Below are 20,038 nucleotides of genomic sequence, written 5' to 3' on the forward strand. Positions count from 1 at the left end.
CTTCTTGATGTTCTCTTCTGCTGATTTCCCGATCCGCCACCGAAAGTAGTCATCAATGTAGGCCGATGCGCCGCCCTGATAGTCGACCGGTTGATCCACGAGATCCGCGTAAAAGAATGCAAAGAGAATTGGTGAGAGTGGTGAACCCTGTGCTAGGCCGGCGTTCTCAAGAGGCTCCCTGGTCGATTCAAAGTCATCAAACATGATGCTCGCTTGTCGGCCCTCCATGAAGCTCTGAATCATTTTCAAGCTATGGTGGGGATTCCTTTGGCCTCCAGCCGCGCATCCAGAGTCACCTTGTTAACTCCATTAAAGGCTCCCTTCAGGTCGAATGCTACCAGCGTGACGACTTTCCTTTTCAGCCATGCCCGATCGATAGCGTTGGCCAACACCAACAACGTCTGTTCGGTGTTCCGACCAGGCCGACCTCCAAATTATGTGTCCGGGAGTAACCCGTGAGTTTCGGCATAGCACGATAGGCGTCTGGCCATCACGGTCTCAAGAAGTTTTCTAAGGGTGTTCAGGAGTGAGATAAGTTGCTACGCTCCAGGCACTGAAGAGTCTGATTTGCCCGGCTTCCGTAAGACCACAATCCTTGCTTACTTCCATCGCCTTGGGTAGTAACCCAGTTTAATTGACGCAGTGAAGATGTCCGTGACTGTCTTGCTGATGTATTGCCATAGATGCTTCCATACCAGGGTTGGTATGCCATCTTCTTCGGGAGCAGTTTTCCTTTTACTGCTTTGAGGGCTTTGTAAACCTCTTGTTCTGTGATAGGTTCTCAGGGCAATTCCTAAAGTTGGACTGTGATTTCTTCTTCAACTGGGTCCGCCCTTCGGGGAAAATGGTCTCCATGGGGAGCTTTGCCTTTCCTTGGTTGTCTGATACCTCCTCGGTGTCCACCATTAGAGGCGGTATATTCTCGTATGACTCTTGGGGGGTCATGTATGAAGCTGCTTTCCACAAGTGTCCTTCGCCCGCCCCGTCTAGAAACTCTTTCCAATGCTTCGCTTTGGCTTTTTCTATCATTCTGGTCCAGGCCCGGCGTTTTATGCGCATCTCTGAAAATAAGACCATGGTTTGTGGGTGGTGAGAGCCCCTGGTGGCACAGCTCTCTTGCCATTTGCGGCGTGACTGATTCACCTCGCGCTGCTGGGTCTTCAGTTCAGGACCGAACCACCGTTTGGAGTACTGGGATGGGTTTGCCCCAGGTACATGTCGTTCGAGCGCGTGTACGGTCGAGGTCACCAACTGTTCGACTGCTTGTTCCAGGTTCTCTTGGGTTCGGGCTACGGGAAGTGGTTCTAGAGCTCCTGCACTGACCGTCCGATCTTCTCCCAGCAGCCCGCTCATATGCCCTCCGGGGTTTTCGGTCGGTCACGCGGTCTGGTTTGAGGGACCACTCCGAGAATGTGGCCCGATGGTCTGACCCGTAATTATCGTGGTACAGGTGGCACTTGATGAGTCTTTCTCGACGATCTGTCACCGTCAAGTCGATAGTGGAAGTTTTCCCTGGTTGGTTTAGGGACCAGTAGGTTGGTATAACCCGTGGGAGACACCACTGGAACCGATGTGCCTGGAAGAACCGGACCAATTCCTCTGCTTGCTCAATAAGTCTATGGTGGACTTGTCGATTGCTCCAGGCCGAGTGATGGCGGTTAAAGTCACCGGACATGATGATCGTCGTCGGCTTATCTGAGGCTTGTTTTACCCGGCGAATGGTTGATTGGATCTTGTCCGCCACCGGTTGGATAGAAGTTTCGCCCGGGGTCCGGTAGATGCCATCTGGTGGAATGTATACCGAGAAAATCAGGAATTGGGCTGTGATTGTCCACATTCGGACTGCCGTGATGTCAGGGTGGCCGCGGTTGACCTGTCGGTGTGACGATGCTGAGATTCTTTTATTGACATAAATCAGGCTCCGCTTCCGTGTCTCCTCTTCCTTGGGGGTTGGTTGATACAGATGGTTGACGTGCGTCTTGTATGCTGACAGCGGGGGCTCTTGGATCAGAAGGATGTCGAGGCTGCGTGTTCTTGGGTCATTGATCAGGGTCTCCATGCCTGGTCGTGATCTATATATGTTCAACTGTAGTAGACGGAGGTTTGGTTCTGTCATTGCGGGGAATGCATGTCGGGGCTTCCACAAGTCTTATCTCCGGTGGGGTGATCTCCGCTGCAATCCAGGCATCTTGCTCTAACGCCCGGGGGACAGTTCCGCTTCTCATGAACCTCCGCGAAGTTTCCGCATCTCGCACCTTTCTTCCACGACCACGCGAGATGGCCAAACCGCTGGCATCGATGGCATCTCTTCCTCTTAATCTGGTACGCTTCAACGCTCCATATGTGTTTCTGCCCGAGAAGCAGGCTGTTATTGATTACCCATTCCGCTGCTTCTTGAGTATCGCACCAGACCCCGAGGGAGCCATGCTTGCCCAGTGGTTTGTTCCAAGGTTCTTCTGTTTGAGCCATGTGATATCTTCAATTCGGCACCCTCTTGCGGACAGATCATTGTCCTCCATAATTTTAGAGATTCCTTGCTGTTTCTCGTCTTCCGGGTTGAATTCCTCTGTCGGAGTGCGATGCACCACAATTCCAAATCTCGGTTTCACCAGCTTGGTGTCGTTGCCAAGTTCGGTGCTGCTCTGGGCTGGGTGTCTTTGAATCTGATCACGTAACCCGTTTTAGTTGTTCCGATTCCAGCCACTTGCACTGTACATCTTTGGTTGATTCTACGCTCAGGAAGATGCTTCTAATATGATTGTTAGCTGCCTCAGTCGTGAGGTACCTTGCGAAACCGCCATCCTTATCGTTGTTGTCTTCCGCCGTGGGTCGCGAGCTGATTCGGACACAGGTTAAGTCGTCTTTCGGTTGTCGTCCTGGTGCTTCTGGATCTTGAGTCCAGGGGCCTGTCACTATTGTTGCCCATGACCCAGTTGGTGGAAGCAGGTTCGAGCGGCCGTTAAGTCCTCCACACAGGGAATGAATTTCCTCGAGTAGGACTTTGTTCTCAGAATGGAGGGCCTGCTGGCCTGCCTTCAGTTCTTTGCAGTATATTTTGGGTAACTGTTTCCCTCAGTTTGTTGATCAGCCACGCAACCTCGTCGAGTTTGCCGGGGGCTCCCCCTTTCTCCCCAATGAATTCTATGTCTGTCAGTCGGGCTGTCGCGTGTGCGTTCGTTTTCTTCAAGGAGTTTTGCTCCACTACCCCTGAATTCTCCACTTTCCTCGCCATGGACCGCGTTACCGCGGCCAACACTCGAACATCGGCCGCTTCTCCGTTCGATTCTCCCATCCAGGCGTCCTCTCGGGTCCTCTGGATCAACCGTTCTTCGTGTGGTGTCGGCTTCAACTAGTCGCGTCTATCGATGTATACAAGCCCTAATTGTCAAGACTCTAATGCATGTACTGTACTAACCTACATGGAGTTACAACTGATTTAAACTTTGTTCACCGATGGTGCTGTGCGGTAAAATAATTCACCTCTGCCAAAGTGTGCTGTAACAAAGCTGTATCAAGATATAGTCCTAGGCTCAGCTGCCTACATGCTAATACAACCACTTAGACGTCCCACGCTGACGACCTTGCAAACACCTGGGTGCCAAAGTCATCAAGCTCTTTCTGGGTACTCAGTAGTGCAAAACTAACATCACTAATTTACACTTTTCCGTTAATATAGAACCCTATCACCAAAACGCTAGACCTCAGGGGGTCTGGAAAAAGCCCTTGACGAGTAGAACCATAGTACTCCGTGTAGAATAACTTGATGATTAAATCTTAAATATTACGATTTTTCAAAATGTGCTTTACATACATATTCAGCGGGATAGATACGTGGCGACAAGAACCATAGATTCGCCACCATATTAGAAGCAGCATGTCGCATGTTCTAGGAAAGAAAGAAGTCTGAATAAATCCAGTTCCTCTTCCAGGTCCTCCTTCTGCAAAAAGATTAAAATATAGAGGAAGAAAACAAAAATTAATAATATCTATGATGCCCGAAACCCTATGAAGGAAACTCGACCTGACACATATCCCAAGGCAAGTTTATGTGATTTTATCGCCGAACAACGAGGTCTAGCTTCAGGAGGAAGCCATAATACTCGTTCCCCGTTCAAAGTTATCCAGTTATCACGCTGTATAAATATCTCCGGATTTGTACTCGGTGAATTGTAGATAGGATTGCCGCGCCCGGATTGAATCTTGAATGGTCCTAGATTGGTGTTGAGATACAAACTATCTTGAGAAAACTCGAGTCTCGAAACAATTCCCTCAGTGCTCAGGGTTTCTTGTAGGGCGCCTGTCGCCGGGTTCCAGAGCCGGACGGTCTTATCAGAGCCAGATGCCAGCAGCTGGCTATTAGGTGAGAAGGCCACCGAATAAACCCCGTCTGAATGACCCTCAAGTGTATGTTTCAGAGTGCCCATTGCTAGGTTCCAGAGCCGGGCGGTCTTATCAAAAGAGCCAGATGCCAGCAGCTGACCATCAGGTGAGAAAGCCACTGACTGAACTACATCTGAATGACCTCTAATTGTATGTTTCAGAGCACCTGTCACTGAGTTCCAGAGCCGGATTGTGTTATCAGAAGAGCAAGATGCCAGCAGCTGGCCATCAGATGAGAAGACCACTAAATAAAGCTTGTCTAAATGATCCTCAAGTGTATGTTTCAGGGTGTCTGTTGCTGGGTCCCAGAACCGAACAGTCTTATCAAAAGAGCCAGATACCAGCAGCTGGCCATCAGGTGAGAAGGCCACTGAAGAAACTAAGTCTGAATGACCCTCAAGTATATGTTTCAGAACACCTGTTGCTGGATCCCAGAGCTGAATTGTGTTATCAGAAGAGCCAGATGCCAGCAGCTGTTCATCAGATGAGAAGGCCACAGACCAAACTGTCTCTGAATGACCCCCAAGTATATGTTTCAGAACACCTGTTGCTGGATCCCAGAGCTGAATTGTGTTATCAGAAGAGCCAGATGCCAACAGCTGCCCATCAGATGAAAAGGCCACAGACCGAACTGAACCTGTATGACCCTCAAGTGTATGTTTCAGAGCACCTGTTGCTGGATCCCAGAGCTGGATTGTGTTATCAGAAGAGCCAGATGCCAGCAGCTGTTCATTAGATGAGAAGGCCACAGAAAGAACTGAATCTGAATGACCCTCAAGTATATGTTTCAGAGCACCTGTTGCTGGATTCCAGAGCTGAATTGTGTTATCAAAAGAGCCAGATGCCAGCAGCTGGCCATCAGGTGAGAAGGCCACTGAAGAAACTAAGTTTGAATGACCCTCAAGTATATGTTTCAGAACACCTGTTGCTGGATCCCAGAGCTGGATTGTGTTATCAGAAGAGCCAGATGCCAGCAGCTGTCCATCAGATGAGAAGGCCACAGAAAGAACTGGACCTGAATGGCCCTCAAGTGTATGTTCCAGGGCACCTGTTGCTGGATCCCAGAGCCAGATTGTGTTATCAGAAGAGCCGGATGCCAACAGCCGGCCATTGGGTGAGAATGCCACTGACCAAACCGAGTTTGAATGGCCCTCTAGAGTCTGTAATTCGGCACTCCACTTTTCGTTAACTTGTGGGAACTGGCATATCCGACTAGGAAGGTCCTGCTTGAACTCTGTACGGATTATTGTTGTTTGAGGTGCGAATATTAATCCTGCGTAATAAATCTGAAGTGGTGCTTGATCGGCTATCTGGCGATTTTTTAGAACAAAGCGCTTTGCATCATGTAGGAAGTTAGCTAATCCGGAATTATCATCGCCCTACATCCATTAGTATAAACCACGAATGGCTATCTACCATATTACTCACTGGTACCTCCGTGTAGAGGAGGTCAAGCATACCCACTACCTCCGATATAAGGCTTAACAGGCTCATTGCTTCTACCCAGTGTAGAAAATGTTTCTGGAGGAATAGTCGCACATTTTCTATTTCGGAAAACAAAGCCTGGCCCGATTTAAGATGGTGTACCCAGTAGCGACAAGAGTATTGTAACCCCGGTGGTAGATACTGATGAATATCTTGAGGGCTAATGTCTGCTCTAATTGTTCCAGGGCTTGCTAGATTGCAAATGTCTTTCTGTAGATAACTCTGCATAATTTTAAGGCAAGATTTAGCAATATCTTTATGCTTTTTAAGCTCATCGATAAAAAACTCGGTTCTAGACTGGACCAAAAAGTCCCGAAACGATAGATGTAGAATTCTAACAGGCTGATCTCGGTTACTAGGAACTCTTAAAACTGATTGGAATAAATCCAATCGATTGCTGATCTGGTCCGCTCCTATCCCAAGAAATAGCGACAGTGCATTTATAGAAAGTGGAACTTCAAGAAGGATAATGACACCCACAATGTCCTGGAATTCTTGCAGGAGCTGCTGCTGCTCCAGTTCATCACTTTCTGGATCATCAAGAAGTCGCGTTAAAATTGGCAGGTATGTCTTATCCATTCTTGATACATATTTTGCCTGGTCCTTCAGAAGCTCCACGAGGCGCAATTTAGGTTCCCATTTCAGGTTTTCGATGTAACGGCACACAGTGGCAGCTGAGATAAAGAGTGGCGCAGATATTGTAACCAGTTCTTGAATGACATCATCGCCAGGCCAGTCTTGAGAAATATTTCTGTCATGTCTGATTTGTTCAAATCGAGCTTGTAGGAATAATCGTATATCGCATCGTGTTACTTCTTCAGGTATCTCATGAAGGGCTAGGTTTTGATATTCATTATCCCCGATACCGGCAAATCCAAGGCTAATTGGGAGTTCAGGCCTGCTGGTCAAGAAGATCCGAAGGCAAATCGATTTTGCCTTCTGGAGAAGAGGCAGTAGTCGGATTATGTTTCGGACATCCTGATCATGTTCACATTCGTCCAAAGCGTCGATCACTATCACAGCAGTTTGGGGCTGTAGACTTAGTTGGTCAAGATTGAGCAGTGGTTGGAGGAGTAGCTTCTCAAACTGTTCCCTGAGTGATTTCGATGCAATATCAGGGTCACAATCGAGGGCCTTTTGCACACTAGATCTTAGGTGGGAGCTCCAGAGCGTCAGTTGCCTTGTTAGTGTCGGGAAAAATTTCTTTGCGTTTCCTCGGTCTCCTTCACCTCTCTTAAAGAAATAACTTGCTCCTAAGTTTTTCTTTAACATTCTTGCCACAGTGCGAGATATGGTTGATTTCCCTGTTCCAGCCATTCCTTTTAACCATAATATGCACTTTCCGTGTGGCGACATAGCCCATTTTGCAACTTCGTTAAGAAGCTCAGTTCTAGTGCCTGGAAGACATCCATCTTCATATTGGCTTGCAAAAGAGTCAAACGCTGCTTCTTGAACAGATGACAGTTTGCCCCAAGTAATTTTTTCATCCATCGATTCAACAGTTGTTACAACTAGACGCTGTTAGCAAACTGCCTGGAGTGAAAATGAAATATTAATAAAGAGCTATATGAGGACATTTATATCACAGAGAAAAATTGATTCAAAATCAGAACTAACCTTGTTGAAGTTCTTGAGCCACTCGCCCAGCCCAGAGAGGCATGGCATCCACACGTTGCGGCCGTAGAACCAGCAGCAGCTCTCGCGCATAAGCAGCAGCAGCAAGTGCAGCATATTTGTGCCAGTCATCGTTCTTATGGGAGTCACAATAATCGCAGATTCCGCGAATAACCAGGCATGGGACATTGTTCATGAGACCCGCAGCTTCCGTCTCAAAGCAAAGAATGTTCAGCTCTTGATCTCCCGTATATGTATCCCGCACCTTGGCATCCTTGAGTACAGAATTTCCCGACGCGATAGTTCCATAGTGAATTTTAAGTGCACGGTTGTTCTGGCGTTCCGGGCGGTTCGTGACCAAGTGCGAGCCACATGCATCACAATTTTGTCCACCTAAATGTGGATAGTCAGAAGCATAGAGCAGGTCGACAGTTGGCTTTTGATAATCTTCCATGTCATCCAGAAGCTGAAGATGCTCCGTTAGTCTATCTGGCTTCCTTTTATCGCTGTACAATCGGCGCATCTCAGGTATGACTCCTAGAAGTTTTTCAGGCGGCGCATTTAGTTGACCTGTCCTCTGAAACCGACCATCTTTCATTTTGCCCAGGTCATATTGAATTACCCCGCCAAACCCATCTTTTGGTTGACTGACGACAACATCACCCAGCCGGATGTCATTTCGGCTGCTCGGCGCACCACCCCCAATGCCCACCATCAATGCGAACCGCACATGTGGAAAGGTTCGGATCATATCACGGGCAACACGAGCAGCGGAATTGGTGCCATACCGACCAGCTGGAAGACACCCAACCACCACATAATGCTTCGCAATACGACCGTAGACATAAGTATTATCGTCGTTGTCTCCGCATATCTCCGGACCATCGAATTCTTCGTCGAGCATACGGCATGCACAGAAATACTCTTCTTCGAGGGCGCAGATCCATGCTACTGTGTAGGAGCCCGCTGAACCCGAGTCTTGCTGCTTAGATCCATTCATTGAGTCGCCAGTGGAGCCAAAGCTTTCTCACTCTCTGAGGTGCATTCAATATTGATTTCAAGCTTCTTCTGGCTGGGCGGTGTGTCTCGATGCGTCGTAAGTGAGAATGGCCCCGCCTGAAGGGAAAGAGGGGCAAGTCAGATCAGGTGGTGCTCGAAGCCTGCTGGCTGTCTTACGAGATGACAGACAAAATTTCATTTTAGAATAATAACATCAATTGCCTGGATGAAGACACAGCAACTGATGTATGTAAACTTAAGGGGTTTTTTTTTTTTTTCTCCCTTGCGCAAATTGAAGGCTAATATTTTCGGTGGCTATGCTGTGGAAGCTGAGTGTGTGAGCTACAAAAGAATAGACTCCAGTTAGAAAAAAAGAGTACCTATCGGGCTGACAGCTCCAAGGCAGGGTTGTGGGTTTTGCTGCTGTGAAGCAATTTTTTCCAAAGCTGCCAGTCAGACTCTCGCGGCCCATTTATGTCGAATTTTCGAGTGTTTTCTGTATTCGAACGAACTTTCGGTACCGAAAGAAGTAAATAATAATTTACAGGCTTAGCCAGACATAAACTAGTATTTTATTAGTCTTTTTGTCAAGAGAACTAAGAATTGTAAAGCATGGAATTCGATTATCTGAGGGTGCTTTGACGAGGAATTAGCCTCAGGTATTTGTTGCCACACTGCTGAATGGAAAGCTTTGTAGTTGCTTTTTAAACATATCTTCCTACAATACCCCCATACTGTAGCCGGAGACTTGATATCTACAGTAGCAAGATTACAGTATCCTGCATTCCATTTCTGGCATTCTCTGACAATGACTACAACAGTCGTAACTGGAGTGGCTGTTTTATGACGGCCACAGTCATAAGACGGCCATAGGAGGCCCCAAATAGGCTCCCATGAGCGCCTAAAAGGGCTTCACTTGAGTTAAATTGGCGGCCATTTTATAATGGAGATGGGATGTCTAAATGGGTCCTTTGAGCGCTGAGAAGAGTCTAATTATTGGGCGCCCGGCGCCCAAATTGGCTCCCAGCCACAGTTAAAAAACGATATCAGTTAGAAAACGATCTTGGTTAAAAAACTATCTCCGTTTAAAAACGGCCACAGTTATTTAACGACCATAGACAGCCCCTTTCCAGCGCTCAAGGGCCCATTCGGGATCATCTCAAAGTCGACAATTGTACGAAGTCAGCTGGGGCCGTTTTATAAGCAGCGTGGTCCCCTGTCCGGAACGGGGTCGAAACCAGTGTCCAAGGCCCAGTCAGGATCAAAGGTGGAGGTCAGAAGCAAAGAGTCCGAGGCACGATCCCCAGTGTCCGATGACCTTGGGCCTTGCGGGTCCATGGACCGCTAGCCGCCAACCACTGCCCACGCGGGCATTTCCTTGATCTGTGTTGCGGTTTTGAGGGACTGTTGCTCTTTCGCAGCGATCCTGCTTGCGATTTGCTGGGGGTCGAAGTTGCGGAAGTTATCCATTCTCAGAGACTTGGCCACCGATAACGGGAGACAGATTTCAAAAAGGTACTCAGAAAAGGCCTTCTGGGCGACCATGGGTTAGAAAACGAGGAGTGTCTGAACTTTTAATTGTAAGCCATCTAGGAACCGTAATGTCCAAAGGGCCTTGTTCCTCATGGGGTTTACCCTCTCAGAAGCGCACTTCCTGTGGAGATTGATGAACCACGGTGTGGCCTTCCCTTCATTGTTTTGTATTTCGAATTTGGCCAGGCCAGTGGGGAAGAGGCCCAAGGCTCTCCCCCTGTATTCTCTGGATGATAGATCGATGGGTGTCCCGTGAGCGCATGCACTGCCTCCACAGGTTGTAAACAGTATGGGAATTCCAGTGTGGCTGGCTGATCTCCAAATCACTGTGGAAAAGACAGCAAGAGAGTCTAACCCTTGATTCATTAGATTCCACAGGGTAAACCTGCTTTTCAGATGTATGGAGACAACCCCTGTCTGCCAACATTCCCTGTCTGTGCCTTGAAACAGCATGAGGCATAATTCAGTCCCCAAATCAGCCTTGCAAGAGCCATATGAAATTGCCCAGATTTGCATTGTGGCATTTTTGCTATTGGTCTAACCCATTCACACAAGTCTTGGGATCACTGGAAAGGTAGAATCACATCACATGGATGCCATACTCTGTGTCAATCACCTCTCCCTCAAAACCCAAATGAGTTTCTGATGCTCTTTGAGTACGATCCCTGGCTGCTCCCTGAGTTGGTCTCTGAACTCCACCCTCATGGACAGTTCTTCAGCCAAGGCAGGTTGCTGATGCTTGCTGTTGTATTAGCGAGTAATTAATTTCGAGGGGGTATGAACAGAGAGGAGGCATGAAAGGGTGAGAGGAAGAGCTTTATGGATCAATCAATCAAAAGTGCATGATGCAAGGGCAGCTTGAGCTGATTTGGTAATTGCCATGTAATCTGGAACAAAGTGGTGACACAATCCCACTGCTCAAGGCAACCGGTTCGCATGGGAAAAAAGTGAGAAATGAACACAGATGGAAGGCGGCCCCTTAGGGGGAAAAACCAGAGGGCAGTAGAATGGTGGAATGTGAGGTGGAGAGGGTGGGGAAGACAGAGGAAGTGGGTTTGGTTCAAGCATGGTGTGTAGAATTCAAGTGATAAAACAAAACATTGATCTGGACGCTCGAGTTGGGGCGGCCATGAGCGATGATGAGTGAGAATGTGGGATGGAAGAGAAAACAGCCGTATTTATATTCAAAGTCACCAGTGTTGAAGGGAGAGGATGCGCTAGTCCCGATACGGAACAGCCGATTCCATCACCATTTTTCCCGAAGCGGAGGCCCCTCGAAATGAATCACTGAACGCACACTCTACAAGCATTGGTGACTACAATGGCAACACCAATCATGATACAGATAGAAGGATGGTGAAAACCCTACATCTACATATTCTAGTATAAATGTTGAAAAAGTACTAGTATTCTATGTGAAATAATGGATGATGCCAACTATAGAGAGCATAAATATACCCCGCAGGGATGAGTCTTCAAACACAACTTGATCTGGTTACATGATGATATGGCATATAGGGCAACCATGTTGGAAGGAAAGGAATGAGGAGTTTCATCAAAAGGATTGGATTGCAGCAAGTTGAGAAGACTACTAGTAATTGAAGGATAAAGGGCGATATAGCAGATGGATGAGTTTGCTTGTTATTGTTCTCTTGTTTTTATATGGTTGTTACCATACAGGTACATATTTTAATAAGGAAATCAGGGTCCAAATTTTGTAATTAATTATTATTGCGTTTTAAAGGATTTGAGTGAGGGGGCCTGGGCAGCGCAAGACTGATTTCCCCTGACCACAGGGTTTCTTGCAAAAAATTACGGACTTGCTCTCGACCAAATGCGGCGCGGCCTGTGAAAGATTAACTCTAGCGTTTCTGAAGACGAAAAATGACTCAGCAAGCAAATAGAGGATAGATACCAGAAGAATGATACGATTGAGTATAGTGAGGAAATTGTATGAGGATTTAAAATATGTCAAGAACAAGCCGCTAAGGGATGGTGGTTTGTGGGAAATAAAACTTCCGAAAACCGAACCACGTAGCAACAACAAAGTGACCTTTTGCTCTTTTCAAATAAAGAAGAGGAATATATATAATATATATATATATGGTACACTTTGAGGGTGGGGAAAATCCCAAATGAAAAAAAAAAAAAAAAAAAAAAAAAATCAACAGCGCGCATATATTGTGAGAATACTCTTCCCTTTCCCATTTCAATTCTCGTCAAACAGATCTGCGCAGTAGAAATAAAAATGGGAAAAGTATTATCAAGACAAACACCATCGAATTCAGGAACCAGGGAAAGAAAAAGGGCAACAGCAAACATACCACCATTCCCACAAAACGGAATCACCGCCCAAATGGTAAAGAAACGCCGGTATCATCAACAGTAAATATAAAATACAAATGGACAAAGGAGGAAGCGGAAAGGGAAAGCTACTCGAGCAAACGAATATGTCATGTGACCATAGCATCTTCCCCATGATCTTGATTCTGACCTTGATCTCGGGCTTGATCCTGCTGATCGCCATCTAAAATTCCGAGAAGTTGGGCGTAAGGAACAGTGACCCGTTGGAGGTCTCGATGCTTACCTATGGCAGAGTTAATAAGAATTTAAAGAATGAGAATGTTGGACAGCAAATTAAGGGGGGGGAAAGCCCACCTAAAGCTAAGACTACCTCGTTCAACAGCGTCCTCCTCGGCCATCCACAAAGTTTATCCGAACCGTTATTCCAGGTACCAGGTCCGGATTCTGCGCTGCCGCCCTGAGCTACTGATAACTTCTTAGACTTCGCCGTTCCCTCTATTCCCTTGGTAGCAAGATCCCCATCAACTTCGTCTCCACCATCCTCAAAAATCCCCCCAAGAAGCCCCTCAAGTAACTCCTCCGCTTTCATCTTGGCGCCCTCAGCTCCGAGCCGCTTTGCATACATAGAAAGATAAAGGCGGAATTCCTCCTTTGCGCCAAGAGCTAGAGCAGCGGCGACACGGTTTTCCAGGTGGGCGACAGAGACACCGGCCTCGAAGCCCTCGAATCCCTCGCGGGAGAGAAGAACCTTGATCAGGCGTTGCAGGAAGAACCCACGACCTCGCACGAGTGTCTCGTCTGTGGTGTTACGCTCGAGGAAAGGTATGACCCCTGCCGACACTGCCGTTCGCGTTTCACCATCCTGCCGGCTACCCGGAGCCGCCCCGGCAGCAGATTGGGAAGAGGTGGTGATGGCCTGCAGGTCCCCGACGGTCGAGTATTTTGTGTTCCAGTATTGGCTACCAACAGCCCACCAGCCCTCGGACATCCTTTGCCAGGTATATAGGGTGGGGGAGTAGCTGTAGCCGTCCCCGTTGGAGAGCGTGACGATTACGCGACCCTCAGAGTTTAATCGAGCCGCGTTAATTGCGGGAGCAGCGGTGGCATTTGGGGCTAGAGTATGCACTGCTGCGTCCAGGATTGGAGCGAGGGATATGGGAGGGTGAGGAGATGAAAGTGTCGTTACGTTCCACACATAGCACATCCCAACAGCATTTATACAGAGGACCCATGGACCATTACATTCCAGAATCACAGGCTGAGCCTCCAAGACAAGAGCGTTGAGAAGCCGACGTCCCGCTGGCGTCCAAATATAAACGGAGCCATCCTCCGATGCTGCAGCCCACAGTTTGCGGTTTCCTGTGACGAGAAGCACTGTTTTGGGAATGAAATCCTGCCACAATGGTTGATCTCCGCGCGTGAGGGTGATTCGTACCGGTTCCCTATCAATATGACGACCGGAAGAAGCGGGGGGGTTGCGAGCTTCGAAAAGTATATCTACTTTCGCCCTTGGAAGGGGCCCCGAGTTTGATCCCGCCGCTGCTGCTGCCGCAGTATCAGCCGGATTGGTAGGGTTTCCTGACGAATCTATCGCTTGTAAAATATGGCTCCTGATCTTCGGTACCGCTAGTCGTAGCTGGCTAACAGCCATGCAGGGATTAACTACAGCGGGTCTGATAAACTCTGGTATTGGTCGAGGGCCTCCTTGGGCATCTCCAGGCTGTGCAGGTCGCAGACCCTCGATAGCATTAGCCAGGATGGGTACAGACCCATTTTCCGAGGTCAATGCAACTCGCTTCTCAATGGACCCCTCCTCATCAGCCCCCTCGATCTGTGCAAACTTGCGCTTATTGCCGAAGAGCAGTGCCGCCAGCCCACCTTTGGGAAGACCGTCAAATGGCTTGGAGAGATCCAAAATTGAATCCGGCCCGTCAGGTCTCCCAGCATTGCTCATCGACGCAGCCACTAACCGTGATTGGGGGAGGGACGATTCCGCACCACCTGCACCTGAGACAAGGAGAGGTTGAATGCGTTTTTTCCCATCCTTGGTATAGGTAGGTCTTTGCTTGAGCCTCTCAAGCTTGGCCGCATATGGATCCCGCTTATCTTGCTCCCCGTTCACAGATCCATTAGGCTGACCTTTCTGGGCAGCAATAGCACTCCCACCTATAGGTGTGGATGCTCCAGCAGGGGTCGCGGCATTAGAAGGTAGATTGGCAGACTCCCCATTCACCCCTGGATCAGTGGAGGCATGGCCATCTCCCATCAAAGCGCCCATGCGGCCTTCGACCCCTTTAATTTCACCAGCCTTGCTCTTCTCCTCCAGTAATAAGCCATTAGTAGACTCGACAATACCAGCACCCCTTCGATTCGTGCCGAACTTTGTAAGCGATTTCTCATTTTCTTCGAAAGGCATAGGTTTGCCTAGTTCGTTTTCTTCAAATCGGACACATAGGATAGTGCCGTCCAGAGCAGTGACGAACAAGCATTTTCCATCCGGCGACCAAGACAGGTCTGAGATGGCTTTGGCAGCCAGGTCTTGTGTGACCACAATAGGCCGCGGGTTACTTGTGATCCATATACTGAGGGATTTATCCGCGCCTGCGCACGCAATGACAGTAACCAGGGTATGTATTGGGTGTCCCTGTTTATCAACAGGGGCCTTACTCGCAGGTTGTGAATCGTATAGCCTAGGTGAAAAGGCGCAAACCTCAACCGGGCCCTCATGGCCGATTAAATTGATATCTCCATCCCAAGACCCGCGATTAACGATCGCGACTGAGCTGACGGGACCATTAACAGCGTTGGCAGCAGCAATATGGTTACCATCTGGCGACCAAGAGCATCTCCGAAAATACGTCGTCAGGGGTGAGTTGACAAATGGCGCGGATATTGTTTGCTCCAGGACGAAGTTGTTCATCTGATCGTGGGCCGTTGAATTTGGAGCTGGCGATGTAAACCGGAATATTCGCACAGTTCTATCATCACCCGCTGTTGCAAAGTATTTGTTCGCGGGATCAAATGTGATGCCCTTGACGTGACTCTGGTGGTTGGAGATGGTCTTGAGCTTCTCAAAGGTATGGCCTGACCACACCACGACCTTTGAATCCAAGCCAACGGACACGAGAATAGAAGAATCACATGACCAGCCAAGATCCTGGACATCGTTGTCGTGACCGATCAATCGGCGTATTGTTCGCCAGTTCTCGACTGGAGGCGGTTCATTTGTTCCTGCAAGGAAGGCATTAACATCAAAGTTCAGAAATAGAAAAGAGGGAAATTACGGTAGACAAATATAGGGAGTAGTCGAAGCAATTACGATACGGATAGGAGTACATCTTACCGAAAGTAGACGCATGTGATGGCGGATTTGATTCCAGCACATATATACATACAATCTTATCATCCGCCCCGGAAGCAACATATCTGCCATTTGGCGAGAATCGCACCGCATGGATTGTGCCGGAATGATTGCTCATGGACGCCAGCTGGCGTGGCTTGTTCGCAAACGCAGGGTCAGCAGCATTGTAGATCGCCTCTGTTGACCAAATACGAACATGACCATCTATACCACACACATGTTAGAGATCAAATTCCCAACATTACCCGGAACTGTAAATCCCCACACGAAACATCGTTCGCGCTGAGCAGGACATGCCCACGGAAGACGCGGGTTGGGGAGGAGTATGTATCATGCCCAAAGCGAAAGCTCACCTCCAGCAGCCGTTACAAGTCTCTTCCCATCCGGTGACACATCGCAGCTGTAGACTTCGAAATCTTTCCGTTCACCTGTAAATAAGAGTAAATTACAAAGGGCATCAAGTCAGCAATTCAGCAATTGAGCAATTGAGGACTTAAATGACCCATGGCCACCGCCAGCGCGGGATACACATAGGCAAGTGTTGAGTAACTAAAAGGACACATACCCCCGTGCGTCAACCAGACAGGCTTGATAATATGCATATTCCCTTGGATCTTCCTCTCACGTTGTCGATGCCCGAACCCCAGTTCTTTCTCCTTCTCTTCCCCAATTATGGGCTTTCCACCTCTGTGCGCTTTCCTATTTATCCTCCGGCTTGCACTCCGTCTACTTTTTCGCCTCGTGCCGTCGTCTTCTCCCTATGCGTGACTTTGCTACGATTTGGATGGTTCCTAGTTGCTGGGCAGGCGCGGATGCGGAGGGGGACGGAGGGGAAATGTTACGAATCGAAAATAGTGTGCAGAGGAATGGAGCATCGCACGGTTCTAATGGCAATATCGGGAAGATTTGGTGGAAGTGAATCGAGTTCTAGGGGTCTTGTCGCGGTGGCTGTAAGCATGTATCAAATGAATCGCCAAAGTGGCCCACGGGAATACAAACGTAGGATAGGGGTCGGGTGGGGCAATCAATGCTGCTGGTCCTACCACCTGTGTAGACGATGGCTGTTACCGGTGTTAACGTGGGCGGAGTGGTTGCGGTGGTGATTCCAGAACTTGGAGTTGATAAGCGTGCGGCGTTGCCCAGCTTGGTTTCGCGTTTTCTGCCGTTTCACTGAAAAGGTTGGTTGGCCTGAGCTGCGTTTAGTTTGGGGAAGAACACGCCTGGACCATGCATGCATGGGTGGATCTCCGCTCCGAGTCGTTTGACATTCAGCAGTAAAAATTAATTTATCCATATTTTTTATTCGTTACAACCGGATAGCATATTTACATATGTAGAATACAAGTACACTCTTGACATCCTCGTTCTTCAGTTGACCGAATGACCTTTTAAAAGTCAACATGCACAAAAGACTGAGAACAAAACTGAATGACTCCTCCAAAATGCTGAGTTGGGTAGATAAAATACACTTTCCTGGTTGCTTTTTAATTTTCTTTTCAGAGCTTAAAATGGGAAATAGATAGTCGATTGAAAACGGGAAAATGAGATTAAAAAAAGAGGAATAAAAGGGTAGATATACTCGATGTGTGGTGATGAAACAATAAAATAATGAAGGGAGTGGGGTGAGAGAGAGAAGGCGACCATGGTGAATCCGCATAGTTCTGCATATTCGATTATGAAAGTCGAGAGAGCAGCAGATAGCGATCGTATGAATGGAGGTATGAGTTAGTCAAATCACGACATCCTCCGTCGACTAGTCTGCTCGAATCCCTCAAGCACACTATCAGCAACATGCCCCTTCTTTTCAGTAATAGCATTAGCAGTGTCTCCAAAGTGGCCTTGCGTCGGTTCTCCAGGTTTCGGCTCCGTCCTGGAAACTTCCTCCATTTCTCCGCCCTCCTCTTGCGACCCTTGGCCCCGTGCCCCAATCGCCTTCGCAGCCATACTCTTAATTTGCCCTTCGTTCACCTTTCCGTAGACAGCCATTGCACTAGCAATCATACCACTAATATCCCCAACATTCCCAGGGACAACAACAGCGGTCCCCTCACGCGCCAATTTTGAGAAGGCCTCGACATACTTCTCCGCAACACTTAAGCTCACAGCACCCTGGGCGTTCTCCTGGCCGTCCCGGATGGCTTTAGCTACGGCATCAATCCCCTTCGCCGTTGCAGCGGCCTTGAGCATGATCGCCTCTGCCTCGCCGGTTGCCATATTAATCTGCTCGCTTCTGAGAGCCTCAGAGGCAAGGATAACGGACTGCTTTCGGCCCTCCGCAATGTTAATAGCACTCTGTCTCTGTCCCTCAGACTCCAGGATTTCGGCTCTCTTGGACCTCTCAGCGGTAACCTGGCGGTGCATGGCGGCGACAACTCCTTCGGGAGCATGAATATCTCTGATTTCGTACCGCAGACAGACAACACCCCAATCCTGCGCGGCTTCGTTGATGGCCTGCGTAATATTCGTGTTGAGCGTTGCGCGCTCCTTCAGCACATGATCCAGGGTAAGTTGACCTATTTCCGACCGCATCGTGGTCTGAGCAAGCTGCGAGATGGCGTATTCCGCATCTTCGACTCCGTAACTAAAAGAGTAAAAAAAAAAAAAAAATTGTCAGGGGTTTTTCATCTTCACCTTCACATCCGCAAGGCACCTCGCAGTAAAGGAACGGAGGGGGAGGAACAAATAAAGCACCTAGCCTTATACGCATCAAACACCCTCGTGTACAATACACCATCTAACTCCAAAGTAACGTTATCCGCCGTAATCGCATTCTGGCTCGGAATCTCGATCGCAGCCTCCTTCAAGCTCTTGACGTAAGCAATACGGTCCAAAAACGGAACCAGGATCGCCAACCCAGGTTCCAAAATCCGATTGAATTTCCCCATGCGCTCCACAATCCACGCGGTCTGCTGCGGCACGAACCTGACCACCGTGTTCATGGGTAGTGATTGTCTGTGGGAGAAGTAGGATGTCGGCCCCTGTTGAGCGTTGGAGGGGAAGCCAAAGGCGTTTTCTCCAGCAAGACGGCGAGGAGTGCTTCCGAAGCGTCGGACTTGGTTGAGACATGTTAGCATTCGAGATCTACGGGAGGACGGCGGAGAGGAGTAAGGTAGGGAGCTGATGGAGCAGAGGGCGGCAGCTGTGGGAATGGACGGAGACGAAGAAACTCTGGATATTAATTGGTTTGACGGGTGCAACCGCACGCCGCAAGATAATACCCGCTGTGATGCTGCCTCCATGCTGCCTGGATACAGCTGAGGCTATTCAGCGGACTATATGCAGGATAGGGTGGAGTTTTGCTTAATGAAAGCTGGAGACGGTCACCGAACAAACAGCAAAAGAATAAACTTGCGGAAAACCGGGGACCATGACCAGGCCCAATTCGGAAATATTCTCCGAACTCCGGATTAATTCTACGCTTATCGCAAGGTAGGAAATTTTCGGAGCTCAAAGCAAACTGCAAAAGACAAATAATGAATTGTATGGGAAAGCGGGGGAAAGTATATAAGCCAGCAAATATATTAAAAATACTAAGAACAAACCCGGCTATGCAAGAGGAAAAAGCAGATAAAAAAGCGGTAACAGCAAATAAACAACGTTTTTGTTTCTTGTTTCTTCTTGGAGGCAGCAATGAAACACCAGAAGCAATGAGAATGGGAGAGCCAGACTATACGAGGAAGGGGCAAATGGAAGCAGTAAAGTAGCAGCAAACAATGAAATCAGATAGCAGAGGTAGAAGTTTGATTGCTTTTCCTTGTATTTTTTTTTTCTCTTTTTTTGTGCTGAACTGAAGGCTGAGTGAGGAGCAGAGAGAAGGATGTAGACGTATATAGCAAGTAAAGCACAGAAAAGAACAGCAGTTGAACTCAACCCTTGCTTCACACCCCACTTTTAATTAGGCCTCTCGTTCTGTGCCCTTCCTCGCCCATAACACAAACAGGTTAAATTTGACCTGAACTTCCGCGTATCCGGCTCGCCTGATTTGCTGTTATTAAAAAAAAACAAGAAGAAAAAGAAGAAAAAGAAAAAAATACTGTCAAGTCGATAGAGAGAAAAAAAAAAAGATAACCTAGATTTTTCCTTTTCTTCTGCCGATGATGTGCTTTGATCCCTGCAGGACCCTGTATTCGATTTCACCTCTTTTGTTAAAGGAAAAAAAAAAATTATAAACCAACCTCAAACCGACCGTCCTGCTAGATTCGCAGACATGAAAGAAGAAACTATAACGGAGAAAACATAAAAGAGAAGAAAATGCTTTTATGAAAAAGGTAAAACAAGAAAAAGGAAGCCAAAAACAATAGCAAAAGGAGAGAAAGAAAGAAAAAAAGCTGAAAAAAAAAATAAGTGGGAAGATAAGAACAT

At 48.0% G+C, this 20,038-nt stretch overlaps 5 protein-coding genes across 5 annotated transcripts; all 5 read right to left on the reverse strand.

Moving 5' to 3' along the window:
- Nucleotides 1–2,375: 2,375 nt before the first annotated feature.
- On the reverse strand, nt 2,376–3,292 carry HCBG_03303 (uncharacterized protein; the record flags this gene model as incomplete). Its single annotated transcript, XM_045430352.1, has 3 exons — nt 2,376–2,663; nt 2,734–3,021; nt 3,098–3,292. The coding sequence occupies 3 exons, from the start codon at nt 3,290–3,292 to the stop codon at nt 2,376–2,378; spliced, it is 771 nt and encodes a 256-aa protein (XP_045288495.1).
- Nucleotides 3,293–3,986: 694 nt separating this feature from the next.
- Nucleotides 3,987–8,479, reverse strand: HCBG_03304 (WD domain-containing protein; the record flags this gene model as incomplete). Its single annotated transcript, XM_045430353.1, has 3 exons — nt 3,987–5,759; nt 5,809–7,376; nt 7,483–8,479. 3 exons carry the CDS (start codon nt 8,477–8,479, stop codon nt 3,987–3,989), a joined length of 4,338 nt encoding a protein of 1,445 aa, XP_045288496.1.
- A 1,196-nt stretch (nt 8,480–9,675) lies between these two features.
- On the reverse strand, nt 9,676–10,023 carry HCBG_03305 (uncharacterized protein; the record flags this gene model as incomplete). The annotated part of the gene is made up of 2 exons (XM_045430354.1): nt 9,676–9,796; nt 9,845–10,023. The coding sequence occupies 2 exons, from the start codon at nt 10,021–10,023 to the stop codon at nt 9,676–9,678; spliced, it is 300 nt and encodes a 99-aa protein (XP_045288497.1).
- A 2,441-nt stretch (nt 10,024–12,464) lies between these two features.
- Nucleotides 12,465–16,278, reverse strand: HCBG_03306 (histone transcription regulator slm9; the record flags this gene model as incomplete). Its single annotated transcript, XM_045430355.1, has 4 exons — nt 12,465–12,598; nt 12,670–15,546; nt 16,030–16,104; nt 16,242–16,278. The coding sequence occupies 4 exons, from the start codon at nt 16,276–16,278 to the stop codon at nt 12,465–12,467; spliced, it is 3,123 nt and encodes a 1,040-aa protein (XP_045288498.1).
- Nucleotides 16,279–17,308: 1,030 nt separating this feature from the next.
- HCBG_03307 (stomatin family protein) lies at nt 17,309–18,952 on the reverse strand (the record flags this gene model as incomplete). Its single annotated transcript, XM_045430356.1, has 2 exons — nt 17,309–18,257; nt 18,368–18,952. The coding sequence occupies 2 exons, from the start codon at nt 18,913–18,915 to the stop codon at nt 17,411–17,413; spliced, it is 1,395 nt and encodes a 464-aa protein (XP_045288499.1).
- Between the last annotated feature and the right edge of the window lie 1,086 nt (nt 18,953–20,038).

This window comes from Histoplasma capsulatum (genome assembly GCF_000150115.1).
Source record: "Histoplasma capsulatum G186AR genomic scaffold supercont2.4, whole genome shotgun sequence".
In the NCBI taxonomy this organism is placed as follows: domain Eukaryota; kingdom Fungi; phylum Ascomycota; class Eurotiomycetes; order Onygenales; family Ajellomycetaceae; genus Histoplasma; species Histoplasma capsulatum.